Source organism: Dermacentor variabilis, chromosome 8, assembly GCF_050947875.1.
Source record: "Dermacentor variabilis isolate Ectoservices chromosome 8, ASM5094787v1, whole genome shotgun sequence".
Classification (NCBI taxonomy): Eukaryota; Metazoa; Arthropoda; class Arachnida; order Ixodida; family Ixodidae; genus Dermacentor; species Dermacentor variabilis.
In genome coordinates, this window is record NC_134575.1 from 123,274,535 (window position 1) to 123,293,910 (window position 19,376).

Genomic DNA, 19,376 nt, shown 5'->3' on the forward strand with positions numbered 1-19,376 from the left:
CCATCCAACTCACCATAAAATTTTCCTGCGGCAAAACAATTTTCATGAATGGCAAAGCTCCAGGAAAAATCTAATCACCAGAAAGTACCGAAAGCTTAGTATACGCTCACTCGTGCATGTATTTTTTTTCTAGCCTCCACTAACGTCCATCCCGATTCACTGAAACTCACTGAGACTCACAGTGACGTATTATTACAACCACATTTACTGAAAGTCACTGAGACCCGCAGTCACGTATTAGTGCAACAGCATTCACTAAAACTAATACGTATTACAGTCACGACTCACAGTCACGTATTAGTAATTTGTGCACTCGTTAGAGAGTATGCCGACCAATGAGGGGTCGATATATATTACGTACGAATGTCAGAGGTGTACGTTTTGTCACGAGCCATAACGTAAATGAGTGGCAGATGACATTACGACATTTTCTGCACGCTATTACAAAACTTCAAAACTCGGATGTTTTATGCTCGGAGCGCGGCATGAACACGCCGAGCGCAGATTACATATTCACGAGTACTTACGTGGACAATAAATGATGTAATGAATACGCACCGAAGAATATTATTGACGAGTTGTGGCTTCCAAGTCATTGGCAATAAAGAAAGCTCTGAACGATGTATATTATTACTGAGCTAATAGAGAGATTTTTAGATTTTCCTAAAGTGTCAGCCGTTTGGTGATTACCGGGCTACCAGAGACGTATGCATTAGCAGCCGGGTTTGTGGCACCACCTGCTGATGCAGTTCTTGACTAGATGAACACAAAGTTATATTGCAGCAACCAAGGACCGTATAGAGTAAAACTATTCCAATATACTTTTATTCCAATCTCCTGACGTCAAATTTATATAACCGCCGACGCAAGCACTGAGCGGTCATCCGCAGGGTTGTCTGAACAGACCAATCAAACACTCTCATCGTTCATAGGAGGTCACTCTCGTTTGCTTGAAAAACGAATAACATTGCCTACACTGAACGGCTTGTCTAATCTAATTGGCTGACAAGAGGCGAGGAGCACGCTCAAGTGGAGACGGATTCGACGGGGCCGAGCCACTGCACTGAATATCGATAACCGGATGAAGAGGGTGGTGCCAGCGTCTGCGATTGGTCCGCGTTTTCTTAGTTACAGTGGCTGGTCGACAATCGCGGCGGCATGCGACGGAAGCTTAAGAATGACGCTAAAGCGGATCCTCCGCAAAGAAGCGTTGGCAGAATGAGGTCGTAAACGTGCCGAAAGTGCTCGAAAACGTTACACGGCCACGCAGGAAGTTTTATTATACCAAAATAAACCCATGCCCTCCTGCAGGTACGAGTAGCCAGCGCCTGAGCGATCGGCGGCAGCCATCTTTTATTCCTTTCGGATCGGGTCAGCCTGCGGCTATTCAGAAGAAAATTCAGTTTTGTTCGGCATATTAATGCACCTTTAATGCGTACAGGCCACTTTGACGCGGCGAGTTGTTGCGGTTTTGTGACGTCGCGTGACAGGCAGGTGCAGTGGGTGCAGCCCGAAAACTTTTCCCCAATAGCCGGGGGGTCAATGGCGGAAAGGCGTTGAATCATAAATAACTATTTCTCTTTTTTCGGCCAAATCGTGCATAATCAGTGTGTACACATCATATCAGATGGAGAGCTATCGCATTTTCATGACGTCACGTGACAGACAGGTGAAGTGGGGGTGGTCGAAAAAAGTTTTTGACCAATAGCGGAAGGCTGATTACAGAATTGGAATAGAAAAGTTCGGAATAGTTTTACGTTATGGCACCTCAAGTGTATTCAGCTGTACTGCTGGTGTATATTTCCGGCTGTGACCTAATCGTCAACATATAAATATATTTTTTTTTCGATAAGAACACTCATGTAACGAGAAATCGTGTTTAGAGGTGGTGGTTAGATGAAACGCCACAACACGTGGGCGCCAGCCTTGTCTCTATTACACGGCTGAGTGTTGTTCTCCGTCACCAGTATTTTGTGGTAATACTCGCTTTCTTCCGGGGAACGCTGTTCCCTGCTCGACGGGAATGGAAGTGGAGCCACCCGCACTCCCACCTGATGTAGCGGCGCGCGCGTCGGCAGCTTCAAGGAAGCGGAACAGCCTCTCTAGCGACAGCGAGGCTACCCTGACAGACTCGAGCGAGAGCGACGACAGCTCCGACGACGACTACGTGACTGTCCTGAGTCAGAAAGCAAAGCGGCGGATGCTTAGGGCCTCTGTGGACACATCTACTATGAGGACTCCGCAGGGTGCGCAAAAGTACACCATCCTTTTCTTACTTCTGCTACCCTCCGACAACATGAGGCTCCTCAACAGGCAAGTTGCATCGGTTGAACTCGAGAGACTGTTGCCAAATGGCATTGCGGACGTACGAGTCAATCCTCGGAACAATGTTGTCGCGGTAGACGTCGCCCAAGCGTCGGCGTTAGATTCTCTGCGAGCTGTCACTATTCTCGGTGGCATGGACGTCCGTACCATCATCCCGATGGGAAAAGAGGCTACTACAGGCGTCATATATGACATTGATGCGGCCATCTCAGGCGAGGATTTACAACTTTTGATAAAGCCTGTCAATCATGGAACCCACATACTGCAGGTGGCCCGTCTCGGAACTTACAGATGCGTGAAAATTGTCTTTAAAGGTTCCTGCCTTCCAACACATGTGACGGTAGGTCATTTCCGACATGCCGTCCGGCCCATTGTTCCCAAGCCGCTTCAGTGCAGAAACTGCCAGAAATTCGGTCACGTGAGCGCCGTCTGTGGAAAGTCTGCTATATGTTCCCGCTGTGCAGCACAACACTCTGGAGGCAACTGCCAGGCAAAAAACTTATAAGTGTCCGAACTGCCAAGGGCCCCACGATGCCTCATCAAAGGAATGTCCTAGAGTTAAGCGAGAACTGTCTATCTTGAAGAAAATGGTGAGGGACCGGTCCACTCATCGTGAAGCAGCTGCTGACGTCAGGCAACGTCGTTCTCGTCGCAAACGCTCATCAAGGAATTCTGCTCTCCGCACAGAGAATACGCGTGCCGCAAAGCCTCTTGCTGTTGAATCTGCTCCAACCCCAGTGCAGAATGTGTCCAAACCGCGTATAGATAACAGAGCAGCTGAAAAGAATGCTGTGGATGAAGAATGGCCACCATTACCAAGGATAAGCCCTGTGGAAAAACCCCAACAAGGAGAGTCACCACAATGCTCCACCCCTCACCCAGATGAGCTGACAGAGCATGACCGCCGAATTGTAACAATGCTGAAGTCTTTGATAAATGCTATTCGCATGCTTTTGGGCAACTCGAATACGCCAACAGCTCGAAGCGCAGTGCAAGTGTTGGATGCCCTGAGCCCAGTGCTTGCAAATCTTGCGTAAGCACAATGGCTCTTCCACTGCCTTCATCCGTGATGAAGTGCCTAGCGCGACGACTTTCCAGTGGAATGCCAGAGGACTTAAATCAGGGATTTCATGTTTCCGTCAATACGTTTTTACGAACTGATTTCCTGCAGGGTAATATGTGAACCGAACGTGTCAAAAGCGCTAAGACTCTCTGGATACGAAGCCTTTATGGCGTCGACGTGCTGGCAATCCAGCAGAGCAATTGTTTACATCCGTACAGAACTGACTTACATTCCCCACTCGGTGCAGCCTCATGATGGAAACCAATACGTGTCTTCGCATTACAAAGAATAAAGTGGCCTTCCCCCTTATCGGCGCCTACATCTCCCCATATAGTCGGTTCGACGGCGACCGATTGCGAGACATCCTGACGGCGACTTCTGGACCCTGGATTATCACGGGAGACATTAATGCTTATCACTTGACTTGGGGAAGCTCCAGAATTGATTCCAGAGGCCGCAAACTTATGGAATTTGCTTCCGACCATGAACTCAGCATTATGAGCGATGGCAGTTCGACGTACTTGCGTGGTTCGAACTATAGCAGTTGCTTAGATTTGACTTTGGTGTCACGGCAACTCGGTCAAAATGTTCGATGGTTCTCTGACATCAAGACTCACGGCAGTGACCATATTCCCACCTACTTAAGTATCACTGGATTTGGAAGCTTCTCCTTTTCTACTTCCCGACAAGTATATATAAGGTGGTTAACGTATAAGACAAAGGTGGAAGAGGCATGCAAAAAAAGATTTACCGGCACCATTGAGAACCTCATTACAAGTGTAGTGGAATCGTCTAAGTACACATTTACACCCGCTAAAAAACGTACGGCTTTCGACATGAGACTTGAGCGACTTCGAACGATTCGCAGAAGGGCCGAGAGGCGATACAGGTGCACAAAGTCAATTCGTGACCCTAGAGTCGCTCGACGTATACAGAAGAAAATCCAACGTCGTATGGACAGGCTGGAGGAACAACGGTGGAAGACGTTCTGCGAATCACTTGACCGCCACAAGCCACTGTCTATCACATGGAGGACGGTGCGCGGCCTTGGCTCGTCTCCACAGCAACGACACCCATTCTCAGCCCTAGCCATCCATCAAGGCCACTCACAGGTTGATATAGCCGAAGATTTCTGTGTGAAGTTTGCGGGCAGTGTGGTCACCATCAATAGCGAAATTCTTCGTGAGGTTCCTGCGACACGCTTCCCACAATTGAATGTGTCCTTCTCACTTGAGGAATTGGACGCTGCTCTGGCCACATGCAGGCGCTCATGGTCGCTAGGACCTGACGGCATCACCTACGCTGCTTTATGCCACTTAAGGGAAGATGGCCAAAGCAGACTTCTGGAACGTTATAACCAATATCATGGAATGATGGCGTCGTTTCTGAGTGGTGGAAGTCGAGCCGCTTGATACCACTCCTGAAGCCTGGAAAGTCCCCACTCGACCTAGCATCCTGCTGACCCATTGCGCTGTACAGCTGTGATGGGAAGGTCATGGAAAGAATGATTCTCACCCGCCTAGAGTGGTATCTTGAGCGCCACAACGTATACCCCGAGGCCATGGCTGGTTTTAGAAGAGGCCGTTCCTCTATTGACAACGTCAGCGACCTCGTCGCGTCTGTACAACAAGAAAAACACCACAAGCGTATATCAGTCGCACTATTCCTCGACGTGAAAAGCGCCTATAATAATGTAACGCATAAAGCCATCCTTGATGCCCTGGAAAATAATGGAATTGGTGGACGCATGTTTCGGTGGATTCAGAGCTATCTATTCAAAAGATCCTTCTTTGTGCACAGTGCACATGGCCGAACCGCTGACCATTACACTTGCCTTGGCGTCCCTCAGGATGGGGTTCTTAGCGCCACTTTGTTCAATCTTGCAATCCTTGGACTTGCCGATGTTCTACCACATACAGTAAACCTTTCCATATATGCTGACGACATATGCATATGGGCTTCGGCAGTTACCCGTCTCCGGGTGCGTGCGCGGCTCCAAAAAGCAGTGCCCCTAACATCATCGTACCTGCGTGCTCAAGGCCTTAGCATTTCGACCGAGAAGTGCGCCTTAGTCGCTTTTACCCACATGCCCATGACCTGGTACCCCATTTCTATTGACCACCAACCAATTTCCTACGCAGAAATTCACCGATTCCTAGGCGTTATTAGAGACAGATACCTTTCATGGAGCCCCCACATCTCATACTTGAAGAAGAGGCTTACTTCTATCTCCCATATACTAAGGTTTCTTGCCAGTAAAACGTGGGGCACATCCGTGGCATCTATGCTTCAACTATACAGGAATGCACGCCGTCCTTATTACTGACCAAAAAAAAAAAAGAATTTGAGCTTTTGCACGTACAACCACTATTTAGAGTGAAAGAAAAAAAAGTGCGTGTCTCGCATGATGTGCGATCACGTGACTGTGACGCGTGTGGGTAATGGTATAAGAAGCCGCGTTTCTTTCAAATAAACGTTGTTGAAAGTCGGCGCTTGCGGTGTCGTCTTCTCGTCTCGTGTCTCGTCTAAGCTTTGCGCTGTTAACACCAGGATGGAAAACCAACAAGCCCAAGCTGCTATTCTAACATTTTACTTGTGGCGGATGACAGATTTGAGTTTGTACGACTGCGGCGGCGAAAGCTGACGGCGTGATAAGCAAGGAGATTCTAAATCTTGATGGTCGCTATCAAATGATAAAATCAAACACTAGCCAGAAACGCAGGCCGCGAAAAAGCCCCGGTGTGGCCGGAGAAAAAGGTGCGTCGGTGAGAATACACAGGCGGCGGCGTTGATGAATTAGCACTACGAACAGCCAGCCACGAAGCCCTACAGCGTTGTTGGAACGCGAAGCGAGGCGTTGGTGCAGGGTCGGCACCGAATACAGACGCATCCGTCAGGTATCTAGCACAAGGCCTCATATAGTTAACCACTTGCGTTAACCACGTGAAAGTCAACTGCTTGAAAGTTAACCGCTTGAAAAGGCTCGGGTACAGCGGCTGACCTGCACCGGATATGGTGGTTCGTTTGTGGAGTCTATGGTAGACCCCGAGTTCTCGCTAAATGATGTGAGAACTCATTTTGTTATCCTTGATGTATACAGGCCGCTCAAATCGGCACACACCCGCGAAGCCTTTCTTTCTGCCCTCTACCTCGGGGCAGATTGGGAGGCTAGGTGATGTTTACCTGTCTTGCTCTCTGCCACTGCTCGACTGAATTGTCTCACTACGTCTTTCTCGCGACGCTCTAGGAATGAGTAAAACGACGACGCCACAAGTTGTTTCATCACGGGAATATAACCTGCCTGGCTAATTTAAATCTCTCGCTTCAAACCGACGGAGAAAAGACAGCCATACCGGAAGTCGGGGCGCTGCGGCAGGTACACGTGTTCGACAAAGCAAAGTGTGGGAGTGATGTCCCCGAAATGCGCGGAAACACTTACATACAAACAAGATATGGCTTAACAGCGTGCCTATCCGCCTTCCAGCCATGATCGGAAAGAATAAACTCCAACTGAATTTATCGATGCTTGCAACCATAGCAATATATTAAGCCTCTACCGTAAAATGATGACATTTCTTAATGTTTTCTTGCTAATCGGCGAGGGAACAAACCACGTTCTCCTTTCCTGTAAAGGCCAGCGTTTATTTACGCGTGTTGTATGTTATGTTTTGATTAAGCTGTAAAAGCTTTGATGGCGATGAAAGGGAAAAAAAAAAGAAAAGATGAAGTAGTGGCGTTTTCGGCTAGTGAAAAAGGTAGCAAAAACATGACAGCGATTATATTAAATATTTGTGACGGATTTCGGCGTTTCGCAATTTGTAATTGTGGGCGAAGAAGTTTGCCGCGCGCAGGCTTTTTTATGTATGTGATTTTTGTTCCCAACCGTCAATATCAGTGTCAGAATAGCTGATGGCGTGCACTGCGATCCCATGTCTCCCAATTCTGGCGTGTTCGCAGAGTTCAAAAAGGAATACTCACCACACAAAAGTAAACTCTAGGTCGCGCTACGCGCTTTGTCTCTGTGCGCTGATCCAGGTGCAGGCTTTCATTTGTGCGGCGTCTGTGTTGCACGCACGAGAAATATTTACTGTCGTGCGCGCTTCCAAGGCAGTGGATTTCAGTTTAGCTTAATGCGGCACCGTGCACTAATTAGGGCATGTTTACTCTGCTTCCGGCATCCGCATGGTACAATATCGCAATCTGTGCAAACAACTAGCAGTTTATTTGCGGTAGCCGCAAGAAGTTTCACCGGTTAGCAAATTTAAAGTAAGCAATGTTCTCATCCATGACCCGTGATTTCGAAGCGTTTGCAATTTTCTTTAAAAGCACTGCCATGCATCATAAAGAAAAACACGCACGCCGTTCGTTTTGGAAGTCACACTGCTAGTGCGCAAAAAAAGAGAGAATATTTCACCGACTATTCCGATACTCCAAATGCGAAATCTGAGCGCAGCTCCATTCGTGTTTTCCTTTCGCTATGTATTGGCTACTGCGGATAATCTCTCTCCTGCGGCACATCGCAAACGGAGCGAAGTGTGGCTCGACGGCCTCGCTAATCGGGAGACCGCTATAGGCAGCGCGTGGGTGACGCGTGGGAGCGATTCGCAGGCGCCGCCGCACAGAGACCTCTCCACTCACGCAACGCTTTGTTTCCATATGCACGATGCGCGCTACTCTGGCGCCATCTCGTAGCCATCGTCACCGCAGCGCTGGTCTTGCCTGGCACTGAGCTTCCTTTCTCACATTTTTGCCATACCCTCCTCCTACGCTTTCCTCCTCGCTCCCCTTTCATTCGCTCTTTCATACTTCACGTTGCTCGTTCGCTCGGTTACGCCGAGGACGCCGACGCTCGCCGTCGGAGCGGGTGCCTAAGCGTTGCCCTCTAAAAGAGAGGAAAATACAAATAGCGCACGTTCTCCTCCCCGAAATGCTTACGTGGCGGAGCGCTTCTCCGAAGGTAGAACGTTTTCTTTTTTGTTTTTTTTCACTGCACTTAGTAGTCACGGACTTGGAGTCGGGCAATTTTTACAACATCGCGCCGGTGCACACCGGCAAGCTAAACAAAAACAAATTTTGTGATTACGTGAGTTGGATTACGTGAGTTCGCAGAATGGCTAAGCGGTTTACTTTAAAGGTACCATATAAAAATTAGAGCATCGTTTTGGTCGTGACTGAAATGGAACGTCGTAAGTATCCGGTAAGGCTAAACAGCACGGAACACTGCGCCTTGTTATGCACTGTTACCGTTTCTTAGGAGCCCTGTTTGAATGAATGCTCCTCAGTAGAATTTGGTTTGTTCACATATTAACGAGTCTTCGCTAATGCAAATATTTTTCTGGCCAACAAATAAAGGTATCTGCAGTCGGACTGCTCGCTTATGTGTACTAGTATTAGTGATTACGGGCTTTCACATTCAGACATTCTTTCTTTATGCTTAGGGCTATGGGCATTCCCTTTGATTAAATTATCATATTTAGTGACTCCTGTGCAATCGGTTTATTTTTGAATGCGGATCCTCAGAGAAAGGGTTGTCATAATCTTTTTTACATTGTATGTAGGAAATGTTCCACCTTTATTTGGCGCCGGCTACTCCTTTTCACATAGAGCCCGCAAATACACGTAAAATTGCCGCGCGACTGGCCGCTCGAGGCACTTTGCGTGTATTCGCGTGTTTCCTTCTCGCTCGTAAAAATACTTTTATGTAGCACGTATTGAGGAACAAAAAGCTGCATCGGAAGTTTTTAATGTCGCTCTACAATTTTCTCATTGACACTTGTCATCTAATCATAATATTTGAGAAGTTGATGAATTAATTAGACTAATTCATTAATTAGGCAGAATGAAAGAAATAATCTGAGTATTTCCAAGCTAATGCAAACATTATAACCTTGGTTCTGTGCACCTACGTGCCATTTGCATATTTGTAATGTTTGGCTGAAGCTAGGCCATTCTAGGATTAGACCTGAAGAAAGCCTTCGACAACGCAGCTCACGCAGTCATACTACCCAGCATTGCCGCACTCAATCTAGGAAACCGAGCGTACAGCTATGTTCAGGATTTCTTCACAAACAGGAAAGTCTCCTTAACGCTGGGCAAACTCGCATCCGAAGACAGGAGCATAGGCAGCGTCGGCACCCCGCAAGGCTCGGTCATCTCTCCGATGCTCTTTAAAGGGACACTAAAGAAAAAATTATTTGTTCTGCATCAGTAAATTACCTTTCTACGACACTAAAAACACCATTATCGCCACCATAAGACGCGTGGTAAGCCAGAAAAAGCGCAAGAACGAAAGACGGGTGGCGACGCCTTCTTGAAGTCCGCGCAGCTGGTCACTGTGACGTCATGGATTTTGATGGCATCTTCTAGGGCCTACATACTTATACGGCGGTACAGATTGACTACACTGTGTTCTAAGCGAACCAAATATTGAACATAGCAAGTTTCGGGAACCTTCGCTCAGCCAATGGCGCCCAAATGTAAAAACATACTTTGGAGTCGCTGACATCACACTGACGTACCGGCATCGGGCTTTCGGCGCGAAATTCGAATACTGATACTTCTACCTTCATTTCCTCATCTAATAATCAAACCATTATTTTGATATGACTGCATGAAGGGTACTCAGACCATGCTTTATTAGTATAAACTCATTTATTGTTTTGCTTTAGTGTCCCTTTAATCTCATTATGATCGGCCTCCCTGAGCGCCTGAATGCCATCGAGGGAGTGCATCACACAATATACGCGGACGACATTACGATATGGTCGTCCGAGGGAAGCGACGGACAAATCGAACAACGATTACAGACCGCGGTCGAGGTGGTGGTAGAGTACCTCGTCGGAACCAGTCTCGTCTGCTCGCCAGAAAAATCGGAACTCCTCCTCTACCGTCCGACGCTTAGGGGAAGACCCCCAAGGTTTACATCCAGCATGCTGCATACGAAGAAATTTGCATACGCACCAAAGACGGACAAGAAATACCCAGGGTGAAGCAGATTAAGGTGCTCGGAGTCATCATAGAATCGAACGGCAACAACGGAGAAACAGTCAGGCATTTGTAGACTAAGATCACGAACACGATGAGGCTCGGGAGGCCAACGGGAGGCCAAACTCATAAATCTTCATCATCATCAGCCTGGCTACACCTACTGCAGGGCAAAGGTCTCTGCCATACTTCTCCAACTACCCCGGTCATGTACTAATTGTGGCCATGTTGTCCCTGCAAACTTCTTAATCTCATCCGCCCACCTAACCTTCTGCCGCCCTCTGCTACGCTTACCTTCCCTTGTAATCCATTCCGTAACTCTTAATGACCATCAGTTATCTACCCTGCTCATTACGTGTCCTGCCCATGCTCCATTTCCTTTTCTTGATTGCAACTAAGATATCATTACCTCGCGTTTGTTCCCTCACCCAATCTGCTCTTTTCTTATTCGTTAACGTTACACCTATCATTCTTCTTTGCGTAGCTCGTTGCGTCGTCCTCAATTTAAGTAGAACCCTTTTCGTAAGCCTCCAGGTTTCTGCGCCGTACGTGAGTACTGATAAGACACAGCTGTTGTAAACTTTTCGCTTGAGGGATAATGACAACCTGCTGTTCATGATCTGAGAATGCCTGCTAGACGCACCCTAGCCCATTCTTATTCTTCTGATTATTTCAGTCTCGTGATCCAGATCCGCAGTCACTACCTGTCCTAAGTAGATGTATTCCCTTACCACTTCCAGTGCCTGACTATCTATCATAAACTGCTGTTCTCTTCCGTGACTCGTACACTCCTTCGTTATTAGCCGCAATACCTATGTGGCCGCCTACCACAACTGGTACGCGGCCGAATATGCCAAACTGAACAGCCGCATTAGAAGAGCACACAAGATGGCACTGGGCCTTCCAGACAGCACCAGAACGGAACTTCTGCTACAGCTGGGCGTCCACAACAAGCTTGAAGAGTTAATCGAGGCATACCAAATGTCGCAACTCGAGAGACTAGCGAGGACACGAACGGGCAGGAGCATCCTGGACAAACTCGGGATAAGTTATCGCAAGCAGCACGGCGACAAGACATCCCTTCCAAGCGCGAACAGGGAAAAGCTGCAGGTGGCTAACGTACCCAAGAACATGGGCCCCGAATTCAATCAGGGTCGAAGAGAGAGTAGAGCCAAGGCTTTACTCCAAGCCTTCGGTAGGGACAAGGAAGCGCTGTACGTAGACGCTACAGCATAAGAGGATCGACGTGCTTTTGCAGTGGCCGTCCTCAATACCGACAAACAATTGGTCAGTTCTTGCAGCATACGTGTCAAAAACCCCGAGGTAGCGGAAGAGGTGGCGATAGCCCTAGCCATCGTTAACCCCAGTTGCAGATACATACTCTGTGACTCGCAGACGGCGGTCAGAGACTATGCACAAGGCAGAATTTCGCCGAAGGCTGAGGCTATACTCAAAGCCAACGCGAACTATGTCACCTCCGAGGAAACGGAGGAAAGACACATTATATGGTTCCCGGCTCGCACGTCGCCCGACACCCCCGTACCCAACCTCAACGAGGAGGTCCACCGCGTAGCGCGAGGTCTGACATTCCGCGCCCGCGAAGAAGGATCCTATCTTGGGGTTGAAAATCGAACGGAGGCATGGACAGAGAGGGACAGAATGACCAGGTACTGTGATATTACAAAATTTTATCAAACCTCAAGGCGTGTTTATCCGCCTCCTAACCCCAAACTCGGCAGGGCCCAAGCGGTAGACTGGAGGCAGCTACAAACAAAGACCTTCCCCAACCCCGTCCATCTCAGGAGGATATATCTGGACATCCACTCAGACGATAAGTGCGAACTATGCGGCAGGGCTCACGCATCTCTTAGACACATTCTCTGGGAATGTGTAGTTATATGCATAGAAAATGCAGTTTTCCCAGATGAAGCTGCGGCGCGATGGACGGCCGCGTTGCGCAGCTCAAACCTCGAAAATCAACTGCGGGCCATCCAGCAAGCCCGTGAGGCGGTGAGGAGACAGGATCTCCGGACCTCCTCGGCAAATTCGCGGCCTAAGCCCAGTCCACGAATTGTCAATAAAGTTGTTACCACCACCACCACCTGTCAACATAACGTCGTTTATCAAACTATTCGCTAATGACTTGGTCGTGTATTTCGTAGTCCTTAGCCCTTCTGAATATGTTCTTTTATAGTCTGGCATTAATGCTATTTCATCACAGTGCTCTCGCTGGTTAATGAGGTTCAACATTTACAAATGGAAATGCATGATAGTTACTCGATGTTCTAGTCGCACTGTTTCTTTCACATATAATGTTAGTGTTAGCAATTATCCTTTTTCGCTCGCAACCAATTATACATACCTTGACGTTCATTTTACTCACAATCTTTCCTTGAATGCTCTTGTAAACTATATTACTACTACTGATAATCATTTGCTTTGTTTTCCGTGCCGCAGTTTCTATTGTGCCACCGCTATTGTCATGCTTCAACTTTATAAAACAAGTAGTCAGGTCGAAGTCGAGTACGCATGCTCAATTTGGGACCCAAGCCAGGCAACAGTAGCCGAGACGGTCTATTCAGAGCCGAGCGGCTGGCTTCATGTTTTTAGATGTTTTTGCTTGTCACTACCGTGTATTAAGAGTGAAAGAAAAATATGACTTATTGGAAATAGCTTCTCGCCACAAAATGCTACGACCTTGTCTTTTCCACAAGGCCTAAGGATTGTGTTAGTGTATACACCCAATCCTTAGAGACCCCCTGTTCTATTGTCAATCGTACACGTCATCACGCACGATTAGCGACATAATGTTACTGTCCGACCGAGCCGCACCAGAGTCTACTTTTGCTGTTTCATACAGAGAACTGCAAACGACTGGAACCACCTTTCCGCCTTCATCGCTGCCATCTCTTACAACGCTCCATTCAAAGAAGCTGTCACGAATTACCTCCACTCTTCTCCGTAGTGCCTCGAGATCCCCGACATGAAAATAAATAAATAAATAAATAAATAAATAAATAAATAAATAAATAAATAAATATTATGCAAATAAATGTAATCTCGCGTCGACGCGAGATTACACGAAGACTAGTAAAGCCAGGATTGACTGTCCGGCTTGCTGCTTCATGATTCAATAAAAACAGTGCTACAAAGTGGGAGGAAACATATTGCGTGTTTCTTCTTGTTTCGGTCCGTCTGGTATTTTCATCTAATCAAAACGAGAAATACAACCCCAAATTAATTTTTCACCATTTCTGACCCGGCAAATGCAGGTCACGGTATTAACACACCTAGCCACGTGTTAAGCACGCTCTAGACAATAAAAGATAACACCTGCGGACGCATACTTAAAAGCGCAGCCGACGTCCCAAGATACGCTCCGCGCTCACCTTTCTTCATGTACTGGTACTTATTCCGGCGGTCGTAGGTGTCCTCCTCCTCGACGGACACGATGACGTACTCCCCGCCCTCCAGCAGTCCAGCCTGGTGCATCAGGCGCACGAAGTCGACGAGGACGCCCGTCTCCGCCAGGAGCACGTACACTGCGCGCAAGGAATCGTGGCGACTGACAATTCGCGTTGCACATTTCTCGAAATTCAGTTGAAGTCTTCGAGATTTACGCCCTATTACCAATATATAACGGCAACGCACAACAGCGCTTCATGTGCATCAGCCGTTACCTTGCTCGTTTCTTGCGCCTGAAACTATGAACGTTAAATACCATTGTTACAATGTCCTTAGCTGAGCGCCTTTTTTCTGGTGCCATATCGAATATGGCAATTGCTGGTACTGTATGCGGGTCGGCGGCTTTGTTCCCAATACAGATAATTGCATCTAACAGTGGTGATCTACCAAAGCGTACATTTCTGTGAGCCTTGGGGATATCGACAACGTACATATTCTTGCCCCTCTGACCTCCCCCAGAACTGTCCCCGACGCCGTTTTTGTGACCTAAGTTCAAACCTTGGCACTCCAATCGTCGTCATTAAAAAGAATTATGCGCTGTCACTTAAGTTAAACGGATGCATTTGAGCACTTCTAGTTCGTGATAAACAAGTGCGCTAACCGAATTCCCATTCGGTCTCTTGTTTTTAGGCGCATTCTGACATTTTAGCTCGCGCTTTAGATAGCCTACTAGTTCTAAGCATGCGTACTTTGTTGACTTCACACACAAAACTACAGTGTTTGCTTCTTAATATATATGACTTCTCATACAAATCTATAATGCCAACTTACCGACAAGTACATTCTTACCTGCCCCTTTGCGGCGCCTACCGACATCAGCTTTTTTCGTCGCAACCCATCACGAAGCACGCTCGCGCACACATACTCTCTGCTGCTTCAGTTCCCGCCATACTCATTCACTTTCCGTAAGGAAGCTGCACTGAAAACAGCCTGGTCTGGTAAAACCAACTGGGGTGGTTGCTTGGGCTAGTCGCTAATTCATGATCAAATGTAACGTACAGCGCGAAGGACAAGAACAGCGAGAGACGACATACACAGCGCTGACTTCCAACAATATTATCACAGTCACAGGGCAGTCACAAGGGGTGTTCTAACAGCAAGTCACTGTAGCTCTTAGTGCAGTGACTTGCTGTTAGAACACCCCCTGTGACTGCCTTTCCTTTACTGCGCATGCCCACTCTTGTATATATACGCACGATGTGGCAACGCAACAAAATATTGTTGGAAGTCAGCGCTGTGTATGTCGTCTCTCGCTGTTCTTGTCCTTTGCGCTGTACATTATTTTTAGTGCGGTAAAGCCGTTTCAAAACACTACGCGTAACGGCTGAGGACAGGCTATGTTCGCCTCAAGTAGGTGACTCTTGAGATGAAGACGTAAGTTGTGCTCACCTCTTGTGGCGCTGTGTGAATCCCGGATGATACGTCGTATGGTGCCATTCGCGTCGTCCCTGTAGTCGTTGGGAACGTAGTACGTGTGCTGCACGGTCACGTTATGATCTCGCGCCTGCGCGCCCAGCACGTCCGCGATGAGCCTGTTGTCACCGCGGTCGGAGACCACCAACACCGCCTGCACACCCCAGGGTGACAACAGTCGGTGTTTACCGAAATTCTAGCGCGCAAACGTTCAGCAGGCGAACGACGACTTTCTAAAAGCAATACTAACATGAGTGTTGCGATAATCATTTTATTTTGTGTGCATCTGCCGATAACAGCGTGGTTGCTGATACGACATTAAAGTTAGCAGACGATGGTTGAACTTTATTGAGAGCAGTCCAAGTTCTTTGGTCGCTTTCCTTGCGAATGGCCTCATGAGTCCAGGAAGCCACGTGACCTGACCGCTGCTTTGCTCTCTTCACCATTTAATGCTGGTCAACAGTGCTCAGGCTACTGAGCTGAGTCTCCGACTGCTGTAGCGTGGGGTGGGGTACAGGAGAGAAGTCGGTGTTTCGGTCGCATTTCCGTACCATGATGTACAGCATGGTGTTTGGTGTGTAGCAGGATTGGCACTTGTGTTCATCCATAGCGTTCGGATAGCAAAAAAAAAAAAAATATCTGCATACGCATTGTTTGACCTACCATAGTACTTGAGTATTATTCAATGAGTATTAAAAGAAGCGAAGTAATTGCATGCTACCTTCAGCAAACAAACAGCACGTGCAGTTTTCTCATGTAGAGTACGTCGGCAAGCATGAAGTCGACAATTAATGGTTTCGCTGGTCCGACAATACTGGCTGGTCACTGTGTAGAAGAACAGCGCTGTGTGTGGGAGGAGCTGACGAAGTGTATACTGGACACAAATATAGATATAGAGGGAAATGAAAGCCAGCTTTGACATGAATAGAAATGGAGGTTTTTCGCGACAGATGAGCCAACATGACCAACGAATCGAATAACATATACAGACCAATAGATAAAAATGTTGGAAAGATACCTAGACGGAACACCGATAGAAAGCTGATAAAATTTCCTCCATAAGCAAGAACGAAAATTGAAACAGCTTTCTTGTAACACGAAAAAAGAGAATGAGGAGCAAGAACTTATTTACCAACTAAAGGTTACGAAGCATTCAGTAGGTCCTTCTCACGTCAGTCGGAGGAGTGACTACCATCGGACGTAACAGCAGCGCTCGGTAGTCGTTTCTTTTTTTGCTAGAGTTGGCGTGCAGAGCAAGAAGCCTTATGAGCTAAAGTACCACACGAAGTTTATTTTTTTCTCTCTCAAGCAGTCCTTTGTGGTGACGCATACGCGCGCAGCATTCGGTAAAAATTTGAATCAACACTAAAGCAGTACTCACAAATCTGACTGGGCAGCGAGAAAACATAACGTAGGACGATGCGCCTAGGATGTAGGAAACACAAGCATGAGCCCACAGCTTGATGCATCGTTTATTTTGTTTATTTATTTACAAAAACTACAGGCTCTAAGCAGGGACATTGCAGGAGGGAATACAGAAGTACAGAACAGAGCAAGAAAAATAAAGAGCAATAAATGTGATCGAAAAACATCATTAGTCACTTCCTTCGCGAATTGATCACATAGCAGTTAATTCCGCGATCCATCTAAGCTATTCCACATTTCTATTGCGAATAGAAAAAAAAAGATAATTTAAAACAATTCAAAGCTAACCTAAATGGCACATTGTGAAGTAGCTCGGACTGAAGGGAGCGCTGCGTGGGTAGGTGGCACGGTAAGTGAAATGGGTGTTTCGGCACGGATGCTTCCGTTCACCTATTTATGCAAGAACAAATGCCTTCGCACGTGCGGCTTTCCAGCACAGAGTGTATTTATAAATTCTGAACATGTGACGAAGAACAGCCTCCCATAACGATTGCAAAGGAACCATGTAGCTTTTCTCTGTACAAGTTCAATCTTACTGATACAGTATTTGCAGTCGGGAGACCAAACAAGCAAGGCAATTTAACAAAGGCAAATTACAAATAACAAACAAATTTTGTCTTTATTATCTGGATTACGTGCGGTCTCTTGCGGTATTGCGAATATTGGTGCTTATATGCCCGAGATAGTTAAGGATGTAATTTCAGCTGTTCTTCCTCATGTCCTTAGTACAATTTCTCTGACGAGTATATTTCCAGCTCAAATGAACATAATAATATTATTATCAAAATATAAACCGTAGGATAAAGAAAAAGTAGAAAATTTTCTAGGATTTTCGAAACTCCCTGTCTTTATTGAAATTGTGGAAACGTTGCTGCTAAAACACAGCATTATTTCACCTCAATGATGTGACTTTAGGAAAGCATTTCTACAATACCATAGAAATGTAAACCGTCGTCCACTTCATTGGGAAACCCACTGATGTAGGATTGTTGGCTGTAGAAATTTTCTTAGAGTTGGCCAAATCATTTGTTTCATTACCTCAAGTTATACTTAAGATTTAATTATGCCGGTATGATAGGAATTCGTAGCACTTTCTGAGAGACACAGAGCGTAAACAATCTGTTTAGGTTAGTGAGGCACAGTTTGATGTTAAGTCTGTGAATTTGGATGCTCCGCAGGGCTAAATTCTTGAACGTATGCCCTTTTTAATATACATTAATGACCTGCCGACGTGTGCGTTATGCCGACCTTGCTCACTTACTACCAGCTGTGAAGAAAAAATTCCCGCAGGAACTCCTCCGGGAGCTCTCTAAGTATGCTTAAGCGTTCTGTCACTTGCTAATTTCTACGCAGCCCGGTGTCGTTATCAATGTTATGAAACTTGATCCTACCAGTATAAAGCCTTACGGACCTTTATTGGTCGTTGTAAACCTTATAGGACTAGATCAGGTCCTTATGAACACATGTCGATTGTTGTCAATGTTATCTGACTCGACCAAAGCCTCATCAAGTTTTATAGGTCGGTGCCAATTTTATCTCAGTCGATACGACCCTTATCAACCCTTACTATCCTTATCAACCTTATCGTACATGACCGGATCAGGCGCTTAACTCTTATCGATCCTTATCAACCTTACCAATGTTTCTCCTACCATTGTAAGCCCTTATCCCTCTTTAGCAACTTATTCATCCGCGTCTAGCCATTATCAACCGTTACGAAACCCACATAATCTCTGATTATTCTTTATCATCCCTATCAACTCACTGACTGCTTATCTGCCAGTGTTGCTCGACTTGATCCGCATGAGCTCAAAGAGATCCGTGGTATTTTGGTCGGTGAAGGAATGCCCCAACATAAGGCGCATCCAGCGACCACCAAAACGCCTCCGGGATGTGCCGAGTTTGGCATTAAATTTTCGCTAAATCGGAATTTTCCTGATGTTTACAATGCCCCAAGTCGGTCCTACATGTGGTCCTAGATGTGGCTTTTATTCCACCATAACCAAATCTTTCAACAAAGCATTCATAGACACTGTTCTCCTTTGATAATTGTTTTGTACCACCGGTGAAACACATTCATATGGTTTAGGTATACACCTTCTCGGAGCGTAAATGTTTAGTTTTGTTAATTAGAAAGCAGTTAAATCGCTCTTCATTGACGCTACGTGTTGATGGGGAAGGCCTTTTTATGTGTTGTGGCCCCTCTTTTCGTTGCCTAATTGGCGGTTCATTTGTGCTTATGCTCCCTTAAATGTGAGTGAGGGGAAGACCTTCTTCCTCTCTTTTACTCCGCTTCTAGAGACTGACAGAGATTTGGAAGTATTGGGAGACGTCAACTGCCTTTGTGATTCCAGATATCACTCATACCTAACGAATCGTTATGATGGAAGTGCTCTTTTCTGGAACAATTAACGGATGACCATAATCTAATAGACATGGGAGCTTAGACACGTTCTTGTGGGGTGTCTGCGCACTTGCAAGGCATCTCTCATGCTCGACTTTATAGTGTGTACCTATGTTTCGGCGAAGCTCTGTTCTCACATTCATAACTACGCCGTGAAGCCTGTAGTTTTCACATACCACTGTTTAGTCGCTGTTTCATGGGGTCTCCGAGTGTGCCGAAAGTTTTCTCCAAACTGCGGATTGTGGAAACTTAACAGACAATATTTGCGAGAGGAAAATTTTGTAAACAAAGTGAACG

General features: G+C 46.6%; 1 protein-coding gene across 1 annotated transcript in view; it reads right to left on the reverse strand.

Moving 5' to 3' along the window:
- The window catches only part of LOC142590569 (guanylate cyclase 32E-like), a 154,508-nt gene that overhangs the window by 97,070 nt on the left and 38,062 nt on the right, over positions 1 to 19,376 (reverse strand). Inside the window, exons 4-5 of the mRNA XM_075702855.1 lie at positions 15,227 to 15,404; positions 13,762 to 13,914 (exon numbers count right to left, since the gene is read on the reverse strand). Coding sequence (XP_075558970.1) covers positions 13,762 to 13,914; positions 15,227 to 15,404 — 331 coding nt within the window. The remainder of the gene's footprint in view (positions 1 to 13,761; positions 13,915 to 15,226; positions 15,405 to 19,376) is intronic.